The 17,794-nt window shown below is 42.7% G+C and overlaps 1 protein-coding gene across 1 annotated transcript in view; it reads left to right on the top strand.

Moving 5' to 3' along the window:
• The window catches only part of ASAP1 (ArfGAP with SH3 domain, ankyrin repeat and PH domain 1), a 71,991-nt gene extending 56,936 nt beyond the window's left edge, over nucleotides 1-15,055 (top strand). The window contains exons 13-31 of the mRNA XM_053466714.1: nucleotides 433-502; nucleotides 1,755-1,842; nucleotides 2,415-2,463; nucleotides 2,644-2,807; nucleotides 3,386-3,519; nucleotides 4,889-4,980; nucleotides 5,999-6,185; nucleotides 6,647-6,732; nucleotides 7,134-7,249; nucleotides 7,617-7,684; nucleotides 7,934-8,041; nucleotides 8,225-8,453; nucleotides 9,502-9,672; nucleotides 11,259-11,316; nucleotides 11,875-11,933; nucleotides 12,974-13,125; nucleotides 13,195-13,563; nucleotides 14,560-14,682; nucleotides 14,774-15,055. Of these exons, the coding sequence (XP_053322689.1) occupies nucleotides 433-502; nucleotides 1,755-1,842; nucleotides 2,415-2,463; nucleotides 2,644-2,807; nucleotides 3,386-3,519; nucleotides 4,889-4,980; nucleotides 5,999-6,185; nucleotides 6,647-6,732; nucleotides 7,134-7,249; nucleotides 7,617-7,684; nucleotides 7,934-8,041; nucleotides 8,225-8,453; nucleotides 9,502-9,672; nucleotides 11,259-11,316; nucleotides 11,875-11,933; nucleotides 12,974-13,125; nucleotides 13,195-13,563; nucleotides 14,560-14,682; nucleotides 14,774-14,848 (2,398 nt within the window). The 3' untranslated portion in view covers nucleotides 14,849-15,055. The remainder of the gene's footprint in view (nucleotides 1-432; nucleotides 503-1,754; nucleotides 1,843-2,414; nucleotides 2,464-2,643; nucleotides 2,808-3,385; nucleotides 3,520-4,888; nucleotides 4,981-5,998; nucleotides 6,186-6,646; nucleotides 6,733-7,133; nucleotides 7,250-7,616; nucleotides 7,685-7,933; nucleotides 8,042-8,224; nucleotides 8,454-9,501; nucleotides 9,673-11,258; nucleotides 11,317-11,874; nucleotides 11,934-12,973; nucleotides 13,126-13,194; nucleotides 13,564-14,559; nucleotides 14,683-14,773) is intronic.
• Nucleotides 15,056-17,794: the final 2,739 nt, after the last annotated feature.

Genomic DNA, 17,794 nt, shown 5'->3' with positions numbered 1-17,794 from the left:
GGAACACAGGAGTGATGGAAGTGATAAAGGGCCATTGGAACACAGGAGTGATGGGGGTGATAAAGGCCTCTGTACGCCTATGAAGAGATTCGATTCTTTGAAAAACAATGACATTTCTCAGTGACCCCAAACTTCTGAACGGTCGTGTGTATCAGTAAGATTTTTATGACTGCTATAACTAAACATTTTACGGGGCTGCATCTCTTTTATATAATTATATATTCATTAAAAGAGGATGAAAAGATTTTTTTCTGTCTACCAGGTATGTGATAGATTGCCGTAATGATGAAAAAGCCACACTTTGCTGCGTATTTGGCGTTTCTCATCCTCGGTGTTGAAATAGTCATTGTCATTTTAACCCTGTCTTTTCCCGGCAATGTCCGCTGATCACACGGATGAGGATGACGGTGTTGTTCTGTTCTTTGGTTTCAGGCTGCGGAAGGTCTGGCAGAGAAGGAAATGCATGGTGAAGAACGGGATACTCACCATCTCTCACGCGACAGTAAGTCCGCGCTCCCCATTCTTCCTGCTCAATATATTTACAGCATTCCTCCTTGGATGAAAAGCCATCGCTCCGAGAGCATTTTCTGTTGGGCTCCTACGGGGCGAATGTCAGACCGGATCATTTTCTTTACGGCATAAAGGGGGGACAGTACGGGGAATCTGCTCGTTGGAACGGATGACACGCAGCCAATGAAAGCGTATTTACTCAACAAAGCACAATATTCCTGCTAGATTAGATCAGCAGCTGCCGCGAGTTGGCAGACAGGGACGCCGTTACGACTGACAGCGATCGAGCGCTCAGACGAGGGAGCGAGGTCTGTCCGAACAGCTGCTATCCCCCCGCGTGTCCTTAAGGAGATCCATCCCATGTCTCGTCCCACCAGAGATGGCAGACCCCTGGGGTCGCGTCTGCTGTGGACTCCCACTCCCGTAAACATAGCAAGCGTGCTGGGCATCGTAGTCGTCGTCGTCGCCGGCGTCAAGGCTTTTGGCAGGTGCCGGTCGCAGCAGTCGTAGCGTCCGGGTTGCTGTTATTGTTTATACACATGGGACTGGTCCAAAGTTTTATCTGTGGCCCCTGACACTGGAGGCATCTCCAATACTAGTGACCGTCTAGATGGTCAGCATGGAGCGGGATGTACGGCCGCTATGTGTCCTGAGACCGCCGACGGCACGCAGGTTCAAATCCTTATGGCTTTAATCATAGCTGAGGCTACCACCGGGGTTTGAATTAAAAAGGTCACCAAAACAGTGTGCTGCCTAGCATTTCCACTGTAAGTCCATTGGGGCACCATGTCTTTATGGGCTCGCGGGATTTCTTTCTGTTGGGGGGCTTTGGACCCTTTAAAAAAGAAATACTGAGCTGGCCCTGTCTAATGTATGGTTTCATTGGATTGAGTCTCCCTGATTGCACTATGCATTACTCAGGGCCAGCCCTTTAACCAGAACTAAATTACCAGGCTTAACCCTTCGTAATACAGAGTGAAGTTGGTGAGTTGAAGCCACGACTCGCCTGTAAACATCGGATTCAGCGGATAAACCCCTAAAAATAGGCAGGGATCGACTCTCGTATGGCGTTTTCTCCCTCGCGATAAAACTAAGGTTCCCTGCGCTTCACGTCACGGGAATCCCACGCGGCTCGGGGGGCATTTCACGCCGGCTGAGGGCCGTAGCGTAAAAAGCTACCGCCAGGTGCGCCGTATGTGTCTGTATTTAGTTAAATGGTGCCTAACGTCCTCTCATCTCTCCAGTCTAACAGGCCGCCTGCGAAACTCAACCTGCTTACCTGCCAAGTGAAACCCAACGCGGACGAAAAGAAAAGCTTCGATCTCATCTCGCGTACGTTCTCCTTTTGCGTTATTTCCTCCGTTTCCAGTTGTTTTTGTGCTTCTTTATTGTCGGTAAAGTGTCCGGGAAACTCTCGTACAGCACGGCCGCTCCAAACGTTTCGTTCGCCCCCCCCATACGTTGGATTGACTTGTATGTGAAAGTGCCCCCCCCTCGCTATAAATCACAGCAATATAACTCTTATAAACATCCCGCTTACGCCAAATATTCAGGAAGGAAAAGTCAACCTAAACAACTCTGTATAGAGGAAACGTGAAGCAGCAGCGATAGTGATTTCTGATCCGTCACGTTTGCACATCACATAACAAACGACAGGTTTAAAGGCCCGGCTCAAAGGAGCTTACTATCTAGTAGCCAGTTAGTTACCGTCGATGTCATTTTATAGCCTCATCCTCAATTATTTTTTTTTACACAATATTTATCTGTATGAACACATAATCTCCTATAGATATTTCCAGCCGTATTCCGGTATAAATGACATCACTGCGCACAAAATGAGCTTTAAATTGCAAATTAGGATGGAAGCTTTTGTAACGGCGCTCTGCTTTCTTCTCTTCTAACAGACAACCGGACGTATCACTTCCAGGCGGAGGATGAACAGGAGTATATAGCGTAAGAACTTTTCTCTATCATCCTAAACTCGGTAGAACACAAAACCTTTACACCCCCCCCCCCAAGGCAGTTTCTAAAGGTGCAGTCCTGCCACGTCGCCTTTATTTCAGGGAACAATTCGATGAAAAGGACCCAAAATTGTCACTTTAACCCTTGGAAACCTCTGCTTTTCTCAAACAGGTGGATATCTGTGTTAACAAACAGCAAAGAAGAAGCGCTCAACATGGCCTTCCGGGGAGAGCAAAGCACCGGCGAGAGTAGCCTGCAGGACCTGACCAAAGCCATCATCGACGAGGTTCAGAAAACTCCCGGAAATGATGTTTGCTGCGACTGCGGATCGCCGGGTACGTTTCCTCCCGACAAATTGCCAAGGACTTCTGACTTTTAGGGCTGTCTCGGTAAAAGCGGGACACTTTGTCGCTATCAGTGTGGGGTTGAAGTCTACCTTTAAATATTTTCAATTTATCGAAAGTATTCAGATCTAAAGACGCTAAGTGAATTCTATGACATTGTGTTCGATGTAGATATGTAGCGCCCCCTTCCTCTAAAACATTCTCCGGGTGTCTCCGGACAGTCGGGACGGCCGCAGACTCTTCGTGTCTATTTCTTTTTTTCCTGTTTGTTTCAGAGAAACGTTCTCGGGTCAGGAAAAGGCCAAAAGGAAGCCTCTGCCCCATCAGCTATTATATTGCGGATTTCCGTGTAGCGGCACGCCCCCCCCTCGCTGTATACACTACACGCGTCCCTGGTTTAATGAGAAAATGCATATAATATGTAAATATGAGGTCATCGCGAGTTCTAGGCTCCTGCAGATAGGCTAAGCGTGTAGCTCAATGCTGCCCCCTGCTGGCTGGATTCTAATTAGGGACACAATGCTTGTAAATGTCGCTGAATGTATATGATTCCTATTTCTTTCCCCCAGACCCAACATGGCTCTCGACAAACCTTGGGATATTAACCTGTATAGAGTGTTCGGGAATACATCGGGAGATGGGGGTTCACATTTCTAGGATCCAGTCTCTGGAATTGGATAAATTAGGGACGTCTGAACTCTTGGTGAGTGCATTATTCTTCCCTAACACAATGAAATGTGTGCCTTAAAGCTCAGGTGTTGCTGTAATAAGTTGGTGTTTAACGCTTCTATCCAAACAACAAAAATAATAATCACGGCGTTCTGGACTTCATGAAAACATTGCGTGTATTCAACAAACACGTCCCCACAACCAAGCTGAACCGCTAAATTATCAGAACAGAGGGTTTTTGTATTAAAAAAGCATACACATATTACGTGGAAAGGGTACTTGCCCCGTCCGGTTTCCCGCATTGTTCCACATTGCTTTTGGTCGGATCGCTTTGTGTTTTGTATTAATATATAAAGAAGTGGGGAAGAACAACCTACCCCAAAGCTGGGCGATCACACATGTAGTCTTTAGATGTGGAGAGGCTGTTGCCCCCCTATTAACCTCTCGGTATAAGGACCTGATTCAGGCCGAGCCCTGCCCGACATAAATCGCACTAATGTTGGCTCTTGCCATTAGATTATGGTTATCAGAGCACAAGGTTCTAGAGCCACATCAAGCCACAACGAAAAGATATTCCTGAACACCCCCAGAAAACAGCCGCCGCGTATCAGCCGGGAAATACTTGGAGTTCTTGGAGTCTGAGCCATACTGGCCAAATGGGGATGGTTTGGGGGAGATGCTAAACCACCAAGGAGCCCCCATCGTAAGCTTGTGACTCCACCGTCAGAAAGACCAACTGAAAGCCAACACGGAATTCATGGCAGAATATCGAGGCGGAAACCACTGCTCTAAGAACACGGACGCTCATCCAGAGTTTGCCAAAAAGCACCTGGATGCTCCTCAAGAGATGTACATTGCGTTTCATGCCTGTAATCAGACGTGGCGGTGGCCGTGTCCTGGGCCGGGGGGTTTGTGCTGCTTCAGGACCGGAAAGACCTGCCATAATTAAAGGAACCAAGGATGATCCGGTCTCATGAAGTGCAATAATCCAAAACACACAAGCAAGTCTATAGCAGAACGGAGGGGGGCAATTAACTGAATGCTCTGGAATGACCTGCACAATGACTAGAACCCATCAAGATATCGGGGCAGAACCAGAAATGAGTAATGCTCAGGTCTGCGTGGAGTTGAGGGCCACGATTCTCCGTGTTTTTGTGTCGTTTCTTCACCCAACTTCCCTTTTATCAGCTTTTGTTGGACGTTCTGATCATTTTTGGTGCCAAGACTATGCGACAATGCGCAAAATAAAAAGGGGGAAAATAAATCTTAAAACGAAATCCTTTAATAAAAAGAAGTAGAAGTTTTAGGGGTTTTTTTGAGTCCTGTGTTGGCGAAGACCTCGTAGAAATTTACATTTTCAACGAAACAAAAAACAAGCGAGCGATGTTTCTGTTTTTTTGCAGCTGGCCAAGAACGTAGGAAACAATAGCTTCAATGAAATAATGGAAGGGAATTTACCGAGTCCGTCACCAAAACCCAGCCCTTCCAGTGACATGTAAGTAACGGCGCCGTGTATATGTGATGGATAACGCTCCGTGTTTATGGAACGTTCCTTCCTCCTGTTCACACAGGAACGTGGACGTCTCGTACGTCTGGAGCACAGGTGGGTCCGACAAACAGGGCCGCGGATCCAGCTCTTTGCGTTCGAGGGGGGAAGTCGTAGTAGACCAGGGATCCCCATCCCATCATTAATAAGAGAGAAAAAAATATCTGGAGCCCCAAGAAACCGTAACAAAAGAAATGCCACTTTGGGAATTAGGGGTATATTTTATGTGTATATATATATATATATATATATATTTATATATGTTTAAATTAATTGCTTCTTTGCTTTGTATTCATTTGGGTTTGTTATAGTATAGATAGATACATACACGCCACTCCTACCACCCATCTCCTACAGGAGCAATAAGTGCAAAGAGCCAAATAAACCAAAGAAAAAAAAATAGGCAAACGAGATGGGCTGAAATGTTGTGAACGGCTGCCAGGTTCTGGTTCTGTCGCAAGTTACCTTTTGGTACCGGTAACGGATACACCGATACGCCTGGAGCACCAGGACTAACACGTGCTGCTCCATAATATTCCAGAAGCATAATACTATAGATTATAATACTATGTATTATATAAATAATACTATATATCATATAAATAATATATATTATATAAATAATACTATATATCATATGAATAATATATATTATATAAATAATACTATATATTATATAAATAATACTATATATCATATGAATAATATTATATATTATATAAATAATACTATATATCATATAAATAATATTATATAAATAATACTATATATTATATAAATAATATATATTATATAAATAATATTATATATTATATAAATAATACTATATATTATAGAAATAATACTATATATTATAGAAATAATACTATATATTAAATAAATAATACTATATATGATATAAATAATATATATTATAGAAATAATACTATATATTATAATACTATAATACTGTTCTGATCTTGTGCAGGACCGCGCGGAAGGAGTATATCACCGCTAAGTACGTGGAGCACAAGTTCTCCCGGAAGTCGTGTGCTTCGGGGGCAGAAAAACTGAGCGAGCTGCTGGAGGCGGTAAAGTCCAGAGACGTACTCTCACTAATCCGAGCCTACGCAGAAGGAGTAGAGATAAGCGAACCACTGGCGGAATCCGGACAGGTAACTCACCGAGACTCTCCTACGATGTAAAGCCCTCTCTGGAATACTATGGTCTTTAATTGCAGTCTCGTAGCTTTGTCCTGAAATATGCTGAAAAAGGACTTTAGGCAAAATAATGAAAATAATGGTGTCCGCAGTTATAATATTATTGCCATGCATCTTCCGTACTGAATGCATTCTAAAGGCCATACGTTTCGTAGAGCAGAGAGCATGGCCTTACGGTATGTGAATTTGCATGAGAAGTGACACATACATGATAATATATCAGGACTGACGCATAATATGCATGATAGTTGTTCATTTAAGTACTTAGGACCCTGAGACCCGTTGTAGAGTTTTGGGTTGATTTCTTTGTCTCTTATGTTAATAATTGCGCCAATTTTAAAATATCTAGCTTTGGGGTTTGCGCTGTTGTGATTCTGCCTCTAATTGTAGCTTTATTGTTATTTTGTGTTTTACAGGAACCCGGCGAAACGGCCCTTCACTTCGCCGTCCGCACTGCCGACCCCGCATGCCTTCCCCTTGTTGACTTCCTGGTACAAAACTGGTGGGCTGTTAGGAATTATCATTATTATTATTAGCATTTTAATTATTAGCATTATTATTACTATTAACTGAAATCAAGTCACTGACTTCAACACTTTTGTACCTATAAATGTAGCAATTTTCTTTCTGTTTGTCAGAAAACACTAAAATGTCACGTGACACAAAAGCAGGCACTATTAGGCTGTTTCCATAGAAACTGAAAAAGCTTCCTTTAATGGCTGATCGGATTAGGAATACGGCAGACGTTCTCTGTATTTGGCCAAAATAAATGTACTCTTGCTCACTTTGTGAATAATAGATTGCGTATACAGAGAATATCGGTCTGAGATGTCCCGTGAATTGCCGGCTCCCGTTCGGCGCGCCGTGTTGTTAATCGGCTTTATTTTTTTTTTTTCGTGACAGTGGAAACGTAGATAAGCAGACGGGAAAAGGCAACACGGCCCTCCACTACTGCTGCATCTATAACAAGCCCGAGGTCCTGAAGCTGCTCCTAAAGGGAAAGCCAACTATGGATATCGGTAAGGCTCGGCACCCTTCAAAAAATAATTATCCTGGCCCTACTTGCCTTGGTTTATGGGGAATCCAGTACTTTAAAATAATGTTTTTTTACTAACATATTTCGGTCAAAGAACCTAAAAGCAAGTGACGGACCCCCCAGGACACTCGCGTGCCGTGTTTTGGGAGAAGCATCGTGGTGCTTCCTTAAAATAATCATTCATTCATTCATTCATTCCTGTTTCACTTCGGCGTCATATAATGAAAGGTGTGCGTCGGTCAGACCGTGGCGGTGTCTCCAACACGTTTAATACATGAGATCTAACATCAGATTTTAACACTTGCGATGCTGGTAACTTCTGATTTAATGACTTTATTCTTTTTAAACAGTGAACCAGCTTGGCGAGACCGCGGTTGACATTGCAAAGAAATTAAAAGCTGCCCAGTGTGACGAACTGGTGAGTAAATGCTTTATTTGTACTTTAACATTTCCAGCGCAGTATTTACATTGTAGCTTCGATATGCAATAAAAAATGCTAGCATATTTTAAGTGTTCTTAAAGTGATCGTTTGGATTTAAATGTCTAGATGTAGTCCCGCTCACTCGTCTGTTATTGTATTGTGCCGGTAAAGCATCGTCACAGAGGGGTAGTTAAGGGGCCGTGGGGGCCTTGTTGCACCCCAGTGGTAACTCTTGTGTGATTGTAGCTTTCACAGGCCTTGGCCGGAAAACTGAATCCTCACGTCCACGTGGAGTACGACTGGAATCTACGGCAAGAAGAGATCGATGAGAGCGACGATGATTTAGACGATAAGGTTGGTGGGTTTCTCTTTAATTTGTGAAATAAAGGTGGTTTCGGGGAAAAAGCAATGGACGTAAAGGTCCGTTACTGGACTGTCGTTATTTTATTATTTGACATAGGAATCTTCTTGTGTAAATGTAAGTCGTCGCAGTCCTTGACCTCAGCTTTTCTGTCTTTATTTTTTCAAACAACAAAGCCGAGCCCCATTAAGAAGGAACGTTCTCCAAGACCCCAGAGCTTTTGCCACTCGTCCAGCATCTCTCCTCAAGACAAACTCTCGCTGCCCGGTTTCAGTACCCCGCGGGACAAGCAGCGGCTGTCTTACGGAGCCTTCTCCAACCAGATCTTCATGTCCACGAGCACGGACTCCCCTACGTCTCCCATAACAGATGCCCCTCCGCTGCCCCCGAGAAATGCAGGCAAAGGTGCGTGTTCCTGCTATATGTATTTATCAATTACTTCTTCATTCTGATTATTTCAAAACATTAATCCAACACTATATACAAAGAAAACAAAATGTGCTTAAATGGGTATAATGCCAATCACGTTAATTTCTAGATACATTTATTCATGCTTTAATGTTTTACTATGTTTTATGAGACCCCCATTTAGTGTTCTAAACCTGTTAGGCTTCTCCCTTTGAGATTCCGTTGTGCAGAAATCCACATAAAAGTACTAGCGAAAATACTAATTTCTGAATGTATCGTTAACCCCTTAATGACAAAGCCCGTACATGTACAGGCTCAAAAGGCATTGTTTTCAATGGGTTTAGGGACTGCCCATTGTCCCTAAGGGGTTAAAATTATTAACGTATTTTCAAACACGAATTTAGGGCGATGCTCTGCGTTGTCACAAGCTGGAAGAGATTTTATGTTTTCAAAGCAAGTCACCAAATGACAAAAAGTCTTTCTCCCCTCGCCCTAAAATAGTTAAAAGCTTTGTCGTTCTTTTCTAATGGCTTTAAGAGGAACTTGGTCCCTATCTGAACAGGGAAGCCATCTGCTCCTGAGCAAAAGAGTCTCATAAAGATTATGGCCTCCATAATCTGTGTTGAATATTTCCATGGGAAACACTCTGCGGAGGCTCCTCTCTCATTGACGAGTCGTTAACCCGCAACTCGTCACCTGTTGTCTCTGTAAGTCAAATGGTTATGTTATATACTACTTGTTATGTGCCGTCCACACATTGTACAGCGCTATGGAATTTGATGGCGCTATATAAAACAATAAATAATAATAACTCTACTAATTAACCAAAAAGAGCCCGAAGCAGTGATGTGGTTTCATCATGAATCGTTGAAGCCCGGAGCCCTTCTACGCGACCGCCTGGGTGTTACGAGCTTCCCTTTAAACTTTAGGTCTGGCGCCATTCTGTTGCCCACCCAAGACAGAAAGTGAAATGCGTTGGGAAATGTTGGTAGGCGTGATGTGCTGCTCACCCTGCATCAGTAAGATGTTTTGTATGCTTTTCTAGTTCCGAGCGGCCCTCCAACAACCCTCCCTATAAGCACCCAATCCCCTAGTGGCAACTCCACATTATCCAAGAAGAAACCACCTCCCCCTCCCCCCGGACACAAACGAACCCTCTCCGACCCACCAAGCCCGCTGCCGCACGGCCCCCACAGTAAGGGCTCGGTTTCTTGGGGTGAGTTTTTGAAACGCGGTGGATCCGCTCTCCTGCCGAGGTGTGAATCTGTGACTCTGCTCTGTGTTTTCCCCCTTCTATTCTCTACGTACCTCGCTGTCCCTTTCCGGCCACGATCTGGGGTGACTTCTCCTCTTTTACTTCATGCTGCGCGGTATTCTTTCTGTCCGAGCCGATGGATGAGGAACGGATAAAAAACATTGCGATTCGCCACGTTTGGTTACAGAGAGCCAACTTTTCTTGTTTTCGTGTTCTCGTGACTGCCCAATTTGGATATCAGATATCCGACCTCTCACATAGACAATACGCTGGGAATATTTCTATAATTTTGAGATAAACTATTCTTTTTTCTCCTAAATTTGTTAATAGAGGTTGGTAAAATGTACGTATTTTTACTATTTTTCTTCTGCGCTCCTAGAAGACACTTTCATTCAGAGTTCCCTTTAAAGATCGGATTAGGAGAGACGCCGTTCTCTGTCGCTCCTATACATGTCTGTCCTTCCGTCTCTGTGCTTGTGTCATCACCTTCGTCATGCCTGATTATCCAAAACACATGGAAACGGGGCAGTGGGTTTATTACCGGGGCAGTGGGTTTATTACCGGGGCAGTCGGTTTATTACCGAGGGCCACGGCTGCTGTAGCTTGGTACTAGGAATACCGAGCCGGCGTGAGTTGCTCATTATCTGCTAGCTAGCAGGCTTGAAGTTGGAAATATTGTTTATAGGTACACAATACTGGTCAAAAGTTTGGGGTCACTTGGAAATTTCATTGTGTTTGAAACAAAAGCAGATTTTCTCCATTAAAATAACATGAAACGTATCAGAAATCCGAAAACAGCTGATTTTTAATGGAATCTTTTCATAGGCGTACAGAGGCCCTTTATCACTCCCATCACTCCTTTATCACTCCCATCACTCCTGTGTTCCAATTAGGATACATATAGGTTGAACTTGATGGACTTTGGTCTTTTTTCAACCTTATGAACTATGTTACTATGTAATTGCCCTTTATCACTCCCATCACTCCTGTGTTCCAACGGCCCTTTATCACTCCCATCACTCCTGTGTTCCAATGGCCCTTTATCACTCCCATCACTCCTGTGTTCCAATGGCCCAATGTGTCCGTTGATGGTCAGAAAAACCTTATGTTACAGCCAGAAATGTCCTTGTTTTCCATGAAAACAGCTGAGTGACCCCAAACGGTAGTGTGTATATAATGTGTATATAATATATATGTATATAATATATGTACCGTATATATACACATATAAAGCACAGAAAGAAATTACACCCGTGCCCAATCTATTGCATTTTTTTTTTAATCTTTTTCGCATTATAGTCATCCATTTGAGAAACATGTAAAAATCAGGAACTGAGATTACCTTTTTTTCCCGCTGCTGTCTTTTTGCTTCTTTTTTTTTCTTCTTTGTACCAATGTATTCATTTTAACCCATTGGTGCCTAGATGTTCCTCCTTTCACTGTCACTAGAACGTTGGTGGTCTGCCTGGAATGGAGGGGGTTTACAGACCGCTCGTGAGCCGGCATTTCAATAATTAGCTTTCTTTTTTTTGCTTTCTGATCACCAGGCAACGACACGGGAGAAAAGAGCCTGAATAAGTTTGAACGACTGTCACATTCTTCAAGGTAAGTTGGTGCACTCTTCATATAGCGTGTAACGGGGTGTATGTTTCCAGACGATTCCTGCTTCGCTTCTACCTGTAATAATGTCATGGTGATACACGGAGTGTGGCCCTGAAGGTAAATAGGCAGCTAACCCTAAGCAGAAACTTATCTGTTGCACTTAATGATATTTGTATTTAAGGCCCAGGGCTGGCCCTTAGGGTTTCTGATACCTATGTTTACCACACCCTCTGTTCTGCATTCTCCAGGGTCCGCTAACAGGGGAAAGATTCTCATGGCGACAGCCCCTATCGGCTCAGCCCCTAGGCAGTTGCTTAGTTGATCTTTATGATACGACCAGCCCTGTTAAAAAAGTATTTTAAGGGGTCGCGTTCCCAGAAGAAGAGCGGCGGATGCGGCAGATCGTATCATATAAAGTACTTTGCTGTCCTTATTTACTCTCGTGACGGATCTACTGAAAAGATGTTTAGGGGTTTTAACCTTCTCAACGGAAATCATGATGAAAATAGACTAAGCAACTAAATGATGAAAATATTTATTTGATTATTATTATTTTTTTAGCACCGGTAGCGCAAAGACTGCTTTGGGCCCAAGAGTTCTGCCAAAACTACCTCAAAAAGGTAAGTCTTGAGTATGTAGACTTTCCACGTAATGTCATCAGGTTGAGTGTTAATAATAAATAATGCTGTTGAGTAATATATATATATATACCGTATTTACTCGATTATAAGACGACCCCCCAAAATTTGAATATTCGTTTAGAAAAAAAAGAAAAAGCCTGAATATAAGACGACCCTATAGGAAAAAAGTTTTACCAGTAAATGTTAATTCATATAAACTATTTTTTCATATTTAATAAAAACTATGATTGAGAAAAATGATTTTTTTTTAAAAAAAATTCCTTTTATTTACCAACCTGCCCCCCAGTTATGCACATCTGCCCCCCAGATATGCCTTATACCCCCGTTTTATGCCACTCTGCCTCCCTGATATTCTTTTTAACCCCCTATATGCCACACTGCCTCCAGAAAGCCCTTATACCCTCCCATATGCCACTCTTACCTTCCCCCGACTTACCAGTGCTTCCCTAAACTTCTCCCCGTGCTTCAGATTCCTTGATGCGCGCAGACAACCTCCGCTGCTGCTGCCGGCACATCCGCCGGTGCTTCTATGAATGAGCACCAAAAGGTCATCATAGAAGCCTTGGCAGAAGCGGAGGTTGTCTGCGCGCATCGCACAGACCTCCACCGGCTGCCGGAGAGGGTATCCAGGTCCCTGCAGTGCTGCGGGGGATCTGGATCTTAGTCTTGTAATCAGACAGCATTTGCTCTGAAAAAAACCTCATCTTATAATCGAGCAAATACGGTAAATGCGTTATCTGTAGAGCTTCCTAGTTATGCAGTGATGATTCTAAATGGAATGCCTCCATTATATAATGTAATCAACATATAACCTTTTTTGTACTTCCAATAACAGATCTTAGGCTTCTCTTTAATAGAATGAGATTATAGAACGAGTACAACGTCGTGTGATCTGTTGCGACTCCTTACATAGAATGTATCATCACATGGATTAGAGACAATAAATGTCTTCTTTATTTCGGGAGACAGTTTATGTGATAATGACGTTAACGTTTCTTTCTTTATTTTTTGTTGTAAAGTGGCACTTAGGAAAATAGACACCACTCATCATCTCTCGATGGACAAATACAACCAGCAAACGGACATCTTCCAGAAATCTCCACAATCTGGAGATTTGCCTCAGAAGCCACAACTTGCCGATCTTCCACCCAAACCCCAGCCTTCGGAAATCGTACAGAGACCCCAGCCTTCGGAAATCGTACAGAGACCCCAGCCTTCGGAAATCGTACAGAGACCCCAGCCTTCGGAAATCGTCCAGAAGCCCCACGCCGGAGATCTCCCACCGAAGCCGGGGGAATTGCCCCCTAAACCGCATTTAGGAGATTTGCCCCCTAAACCACAACTCGGGGATTTGCCTCCGAAGCCGCAGTTGAAAGATCTCCCACCTAAGCCCAATCTGGGTGACATATTGCCCAAGGCGCCCGTGGCAGACTTCCATCCCAAGCCTCATCCTCCAGAGATTCACCAAAACTCTCAGCCGCTGGATGGGAATCAGAACTCGCAGCCGGCCGACCACAGCCCCGTCCAGAAGCAGGTTCCGGAGCCTTCCAGCGATGGTCCGCCGCCTCTTCCAGAGACCCCCGTGCCACTGCCCAGAAAAATCAACACGGTGTGTTTCTACGATCCCTGCTCTGCTGGGTATCGGTGGATTGTCTGGAAGGTGTCATCCCACCTACTCTGCAGAATGAATTAATTATTATTATTCCTAGTACACTTCCTAGAAACAATTCTCCAATCATGTCGCATTCGTGCCACGTTAATAATTGTGGCCCTGTATAATGTGTAGTTCAATGGGAGAAGAGACCTTGACTGTCCTGTCAACTCACCCCTTAGTGAACGGACTCCTCTGCCTGATTAACCCTTTGGCGGAAATAACAGATCTGCTAATTAACATACCGGAGAGAGCAATTCATATTTAGTCTAAGTGGAGCCGCAGACCATTCCGCCCTAAAATTATAAGGGGATGATCTCCACATTACCCAGACTATACCATATTTGTTATTTTTTTGAATGGCCTTTTTGTTATGGTGTTAAAGCTGCCACTGATCACAGGAATTCTGACACCCCGCATTTTAATCCAGAAAAGCTTGTTAAATGTATTATTATGATTTTTTTTATACTTTGTAGTGTGAATAGACGTCGAATATTAGATCAGGGACTAAATATGTTAAATATATATATATATATTGTGATCTTTGCTGTTTTGGGAGAAATAATTAGTTTTCAATGAGTCAAATCTAAAAAAACTGGTGTCACAGATCATTGAAAGCCCAAACATTAAAGGGACAGTTTAATGACTCTGCCAGAATGCACATTAAGCTATTTTTGGGGTACTTACCCTTAGGGAGATGCTGCAGCTTCCTGCCTCCTCCCTGGTGCGGCGATTCTCGCCACTGATTGGCTGCTCGAAGATAAATACTCCCATGCATTTGTAACGGGCGACACCGCGTGAATTTAAAGAGACCCCTCAGCTATCGCATGCATTTAAAATGATGAGCGCGGTAACCCTTTCATGTATTTTTTAAATTCATGATATGTGACAATGAACCTTATTTATCGTTTATTTGTATTAACGTATATTTTTCTTTCTTTTTTTTCATTTCAGGGGAAAGGCAAATTGAAACGAGTGAAAACGATTTATGATTGCCAGGCGGACAACGACGACGAGCTGACGTTTGTAGAGGGAGAGGTGATTATAGTTACCGGCGAGGAGGACCAGGAGTGGTGGGTACGTAGCGCCGGATGCCGAGTACGATTCTCCCAGGTTCCTCCTCTGGTTCGCTGAGCGTCCCGTGTAACCCATTTCTCTTTTCTTCTAGATCGGCCACGTCGAAGGACATCCAGATAGAAAAGGAGTCTTCCCGGTGTCGTTCGTCCACATATTGTCAGAGTAGATAGATCCGCGTGACGTGTCGTCCTCCTTTGTTTTAGCTTCTGGCTGTGTTTCCTCGCGTTCCTGTGGTCCATGTTGTATATACGCTGCTGTTACAAAGTCCACTTTCATCCAATACCTACATAGTGTGCCGCGCTCTATACGTGTTGTAAATGTACCATGTTATATTCTGCCTTTGCCAGTATTAAAATAGATCCCAAGAAAGTCATTGATGGGGATGAGGGCATCTCCCTGAGCTCAAAAACTCCTATCATTCCTTCCTCACGTCTTCATGCTCTGCGCATACGTAATGCCAGCAATCCAAGCACCTGCTGCCTCGTTCTGCTCTCTCTCTCTCTCTCTCTCTCTCTCTCTCTCTCTCTCTCTCTCTCTTCTCTCTCTCTCTCTCTCTCTCTCTCTCTCTCTCTCTCTCTCTCTCTCTCTCTCTCTCTCTCTCTCTCTCTCTCTCTCTCTCTCTCTCTCTCTCTCTCTCTCGCTCTCTCTCTCTCTCTCTCTCTCTCTCTCTCCTCTCTCTCTCTCTCTCTCTCTCTCTTCTCTCTCTCTCTCAGTGCTGGGGAGGTAAGCAAAGCTTAACGTTGTGTTAATTGCACTTCTCTTTGGCGCCTGACAGACTGCAAGGGCTCTGTTACCTAAACAGCGTCCAAATTAAAAATCCTAACAAGCAAGTGTACGGATCAAAGGGAAAACTAAATAACGACCCGTGTCTTTTGGGTCCTCGCCCTGTGGCACCGTATACAGATCGTGCTAGATGGGATATGCCCGATATATGTGGTCTCCCAAAGCCTATAACCCCCCCAATACAGTATTCCTAATCTATATTTATATTCCAGCGGTATACAGATTACTTTATAGAGCACCTTTAACGCTCCGGTCCTTAATGGCGTCCGCGTCTGTAGTTAAAGACGTGTCTCAGAAGGACGCGTCGGGCGCTTCAAACCCGCCAGCAACAAAGTGAAGTATTTATTAAGAAAAGGCAAGTTCAGGTATAGTTTTTCGAGTATTGGTCGTATCGATGTGCCCGCGTGTTCTTGTTTGTTTTTTTGCCGGGAAGAGGTTTTTCTGCCTTTGAGCGACATCCTTATTACTTTGCTACTAGTAGTGAAAGCAAAATATATTTCTACTAATGGCTTCTTTTATCAGAAGTATATACATATAAAATATACATATAAATATATACATATATATATAAAAATGACATTTCCGGTTAGATTCATCGGACCTTAAACTAGCGATCGCTACGATATAGTCTGTTTACATTATGCATGCGTTTCTAAGGACCGTTCCGTCATACTTGAAACCAACTGCCTTTCAAGCAGGGACAGAACTAGTCGTACTCTCGTCTTGGGCCGTCAAAAGGAAATCAACCGAGGGAATTCTGTGAAATAGACAACAGTATTACTTATCTCCGGCTTGGATCCGATGGGGGAAGGTCCTCAGACTCCCCCCAAATAAATAGCTCAAGTACTATGCCTATGTACATTTATTTTTTATTTTTTTAAATTGATATTTTTTTTAGTGTATTTTTTTCTTTTTCGTGTTTTTTTTTTTTTTTTTTTTTATAAATAATTTAATCTGTACCATAAATTATTCATAGATTCGAAGTTAAGTTGAATATTTTTATGTATATTGTTAGGCAAATAGAAGCTTAGAAATACTTTTAACGCTGTATTATTAGCTCTGTGGCAGGAAGCGAGGAGTTAATAGGCCCCTAGGGCTGTTGCCGGATTCTACGGCCCTAGGCGGACTATCATTAAATGTCTTGGATCCTTGATGTGTTTGATCTGTGGTAAATTTTCTAGCTAGCAGGGGGGTGGGGGAATCCACTTAATGGAAAAACATTAATTTCCTTGTCATGTTGACAGTGTTACAATCACTAGATTTATTTTTTATTATTTTTTTATTTGAAATATTAGCCGCTGGTAATTTTCTGCTTTTTTTTTTTTAATTAATGTGCACTTTTTTTAATTTTTTTTTTTTTTTTTTTTTTTTTTTAATTCCATTTGAGGAAATATACTTACTATTGTTTTTAATGCACATAAAACTTTCTGCATGTAAAAAAATATATATTTATAGTTCCTAGTACATTTTTAACATCCGAGGCGAGGAGACATTGGATTAGTTTTCAGTTTTTATTCATTGAATGGCTCTGGTTATAAAACCCAAACATAACCCGTCTTTTAAGACTTTGCATGGAAAAAAAAAAATCCAGAATTATTTATTTGCAAGAATATCAGCAATACGCAGCGGCCGTGTCATATCAAACGTTACCCAGCGGGAAAACTGCAAATTAGGTGAACAGAGGTTTTAGGTAATTATCGCCTTGCTCGGTTTTTCATGGTACCGTACGCTGTTTTTGGTGCAAAGTCGAGAGCTGATTTTATTAATCATTCCGTATTAAAAATTAATAAAATTGTTTTAAAATTACATGAAACCAACGGAGATTGCTTTTTTGTGTGTGTGGGGGGGGTGAAGGTATCGCTTAATCTATTATGAAATGTTATGTATTGATACATATAGCGCCACCATATTCTACAGCGCTGTACAATGGATGAACAGGATATCACAAAGTGGGCAACAGAGCTTACAATTATATCTATAACAGCAATAGTTGAGGCTTTCGTTTATATGAACATTTTATTTTATGAAAAAAGCTGTTTCTATCTCATTTCATTTTCGATTAAATGAAAGGCGCAGAAGTTTTTTTTTTTTATTCATTCTGCAGCGATGGATAATGTGACATTGTACGATTTTAAAGCTTTTCGGAATGTGATGGTGCTACGTAAATACTGCAGCCCTGAGGAGCTGGTAAGCAGGATGTGATGTGTAGGAAGTTATATAAAACAAATATAATATTTAAGAGTTTTTTTTTCCTTTTACTTATATAGCGCCAGCACTTAATACAATCCATATATTCAAGGGGTCTGACAAACCGATACATTAGGTGGAG

Source organism: Spea bombifrons, chromosome 5 (genome assembly GCF_027358695.1).
Source record: "Spea bombifrons isolate aSpeBom1 chromosome 5, aSpeBom1.2.pri, whole genome shotgun sequence".
Classification (NCBI taxonomy): domain Eukaryota; kingdom Metazoa; phylum Chordata; class Amphibia; order Anura; family Pelobatidae; genus Spea; species Spea bombifrons.
The sequence above is the reverse complement of the archived record's forward strand: the minus strand, read 5'-3'. Positions and strand labels throughout refer to the sequence as shown.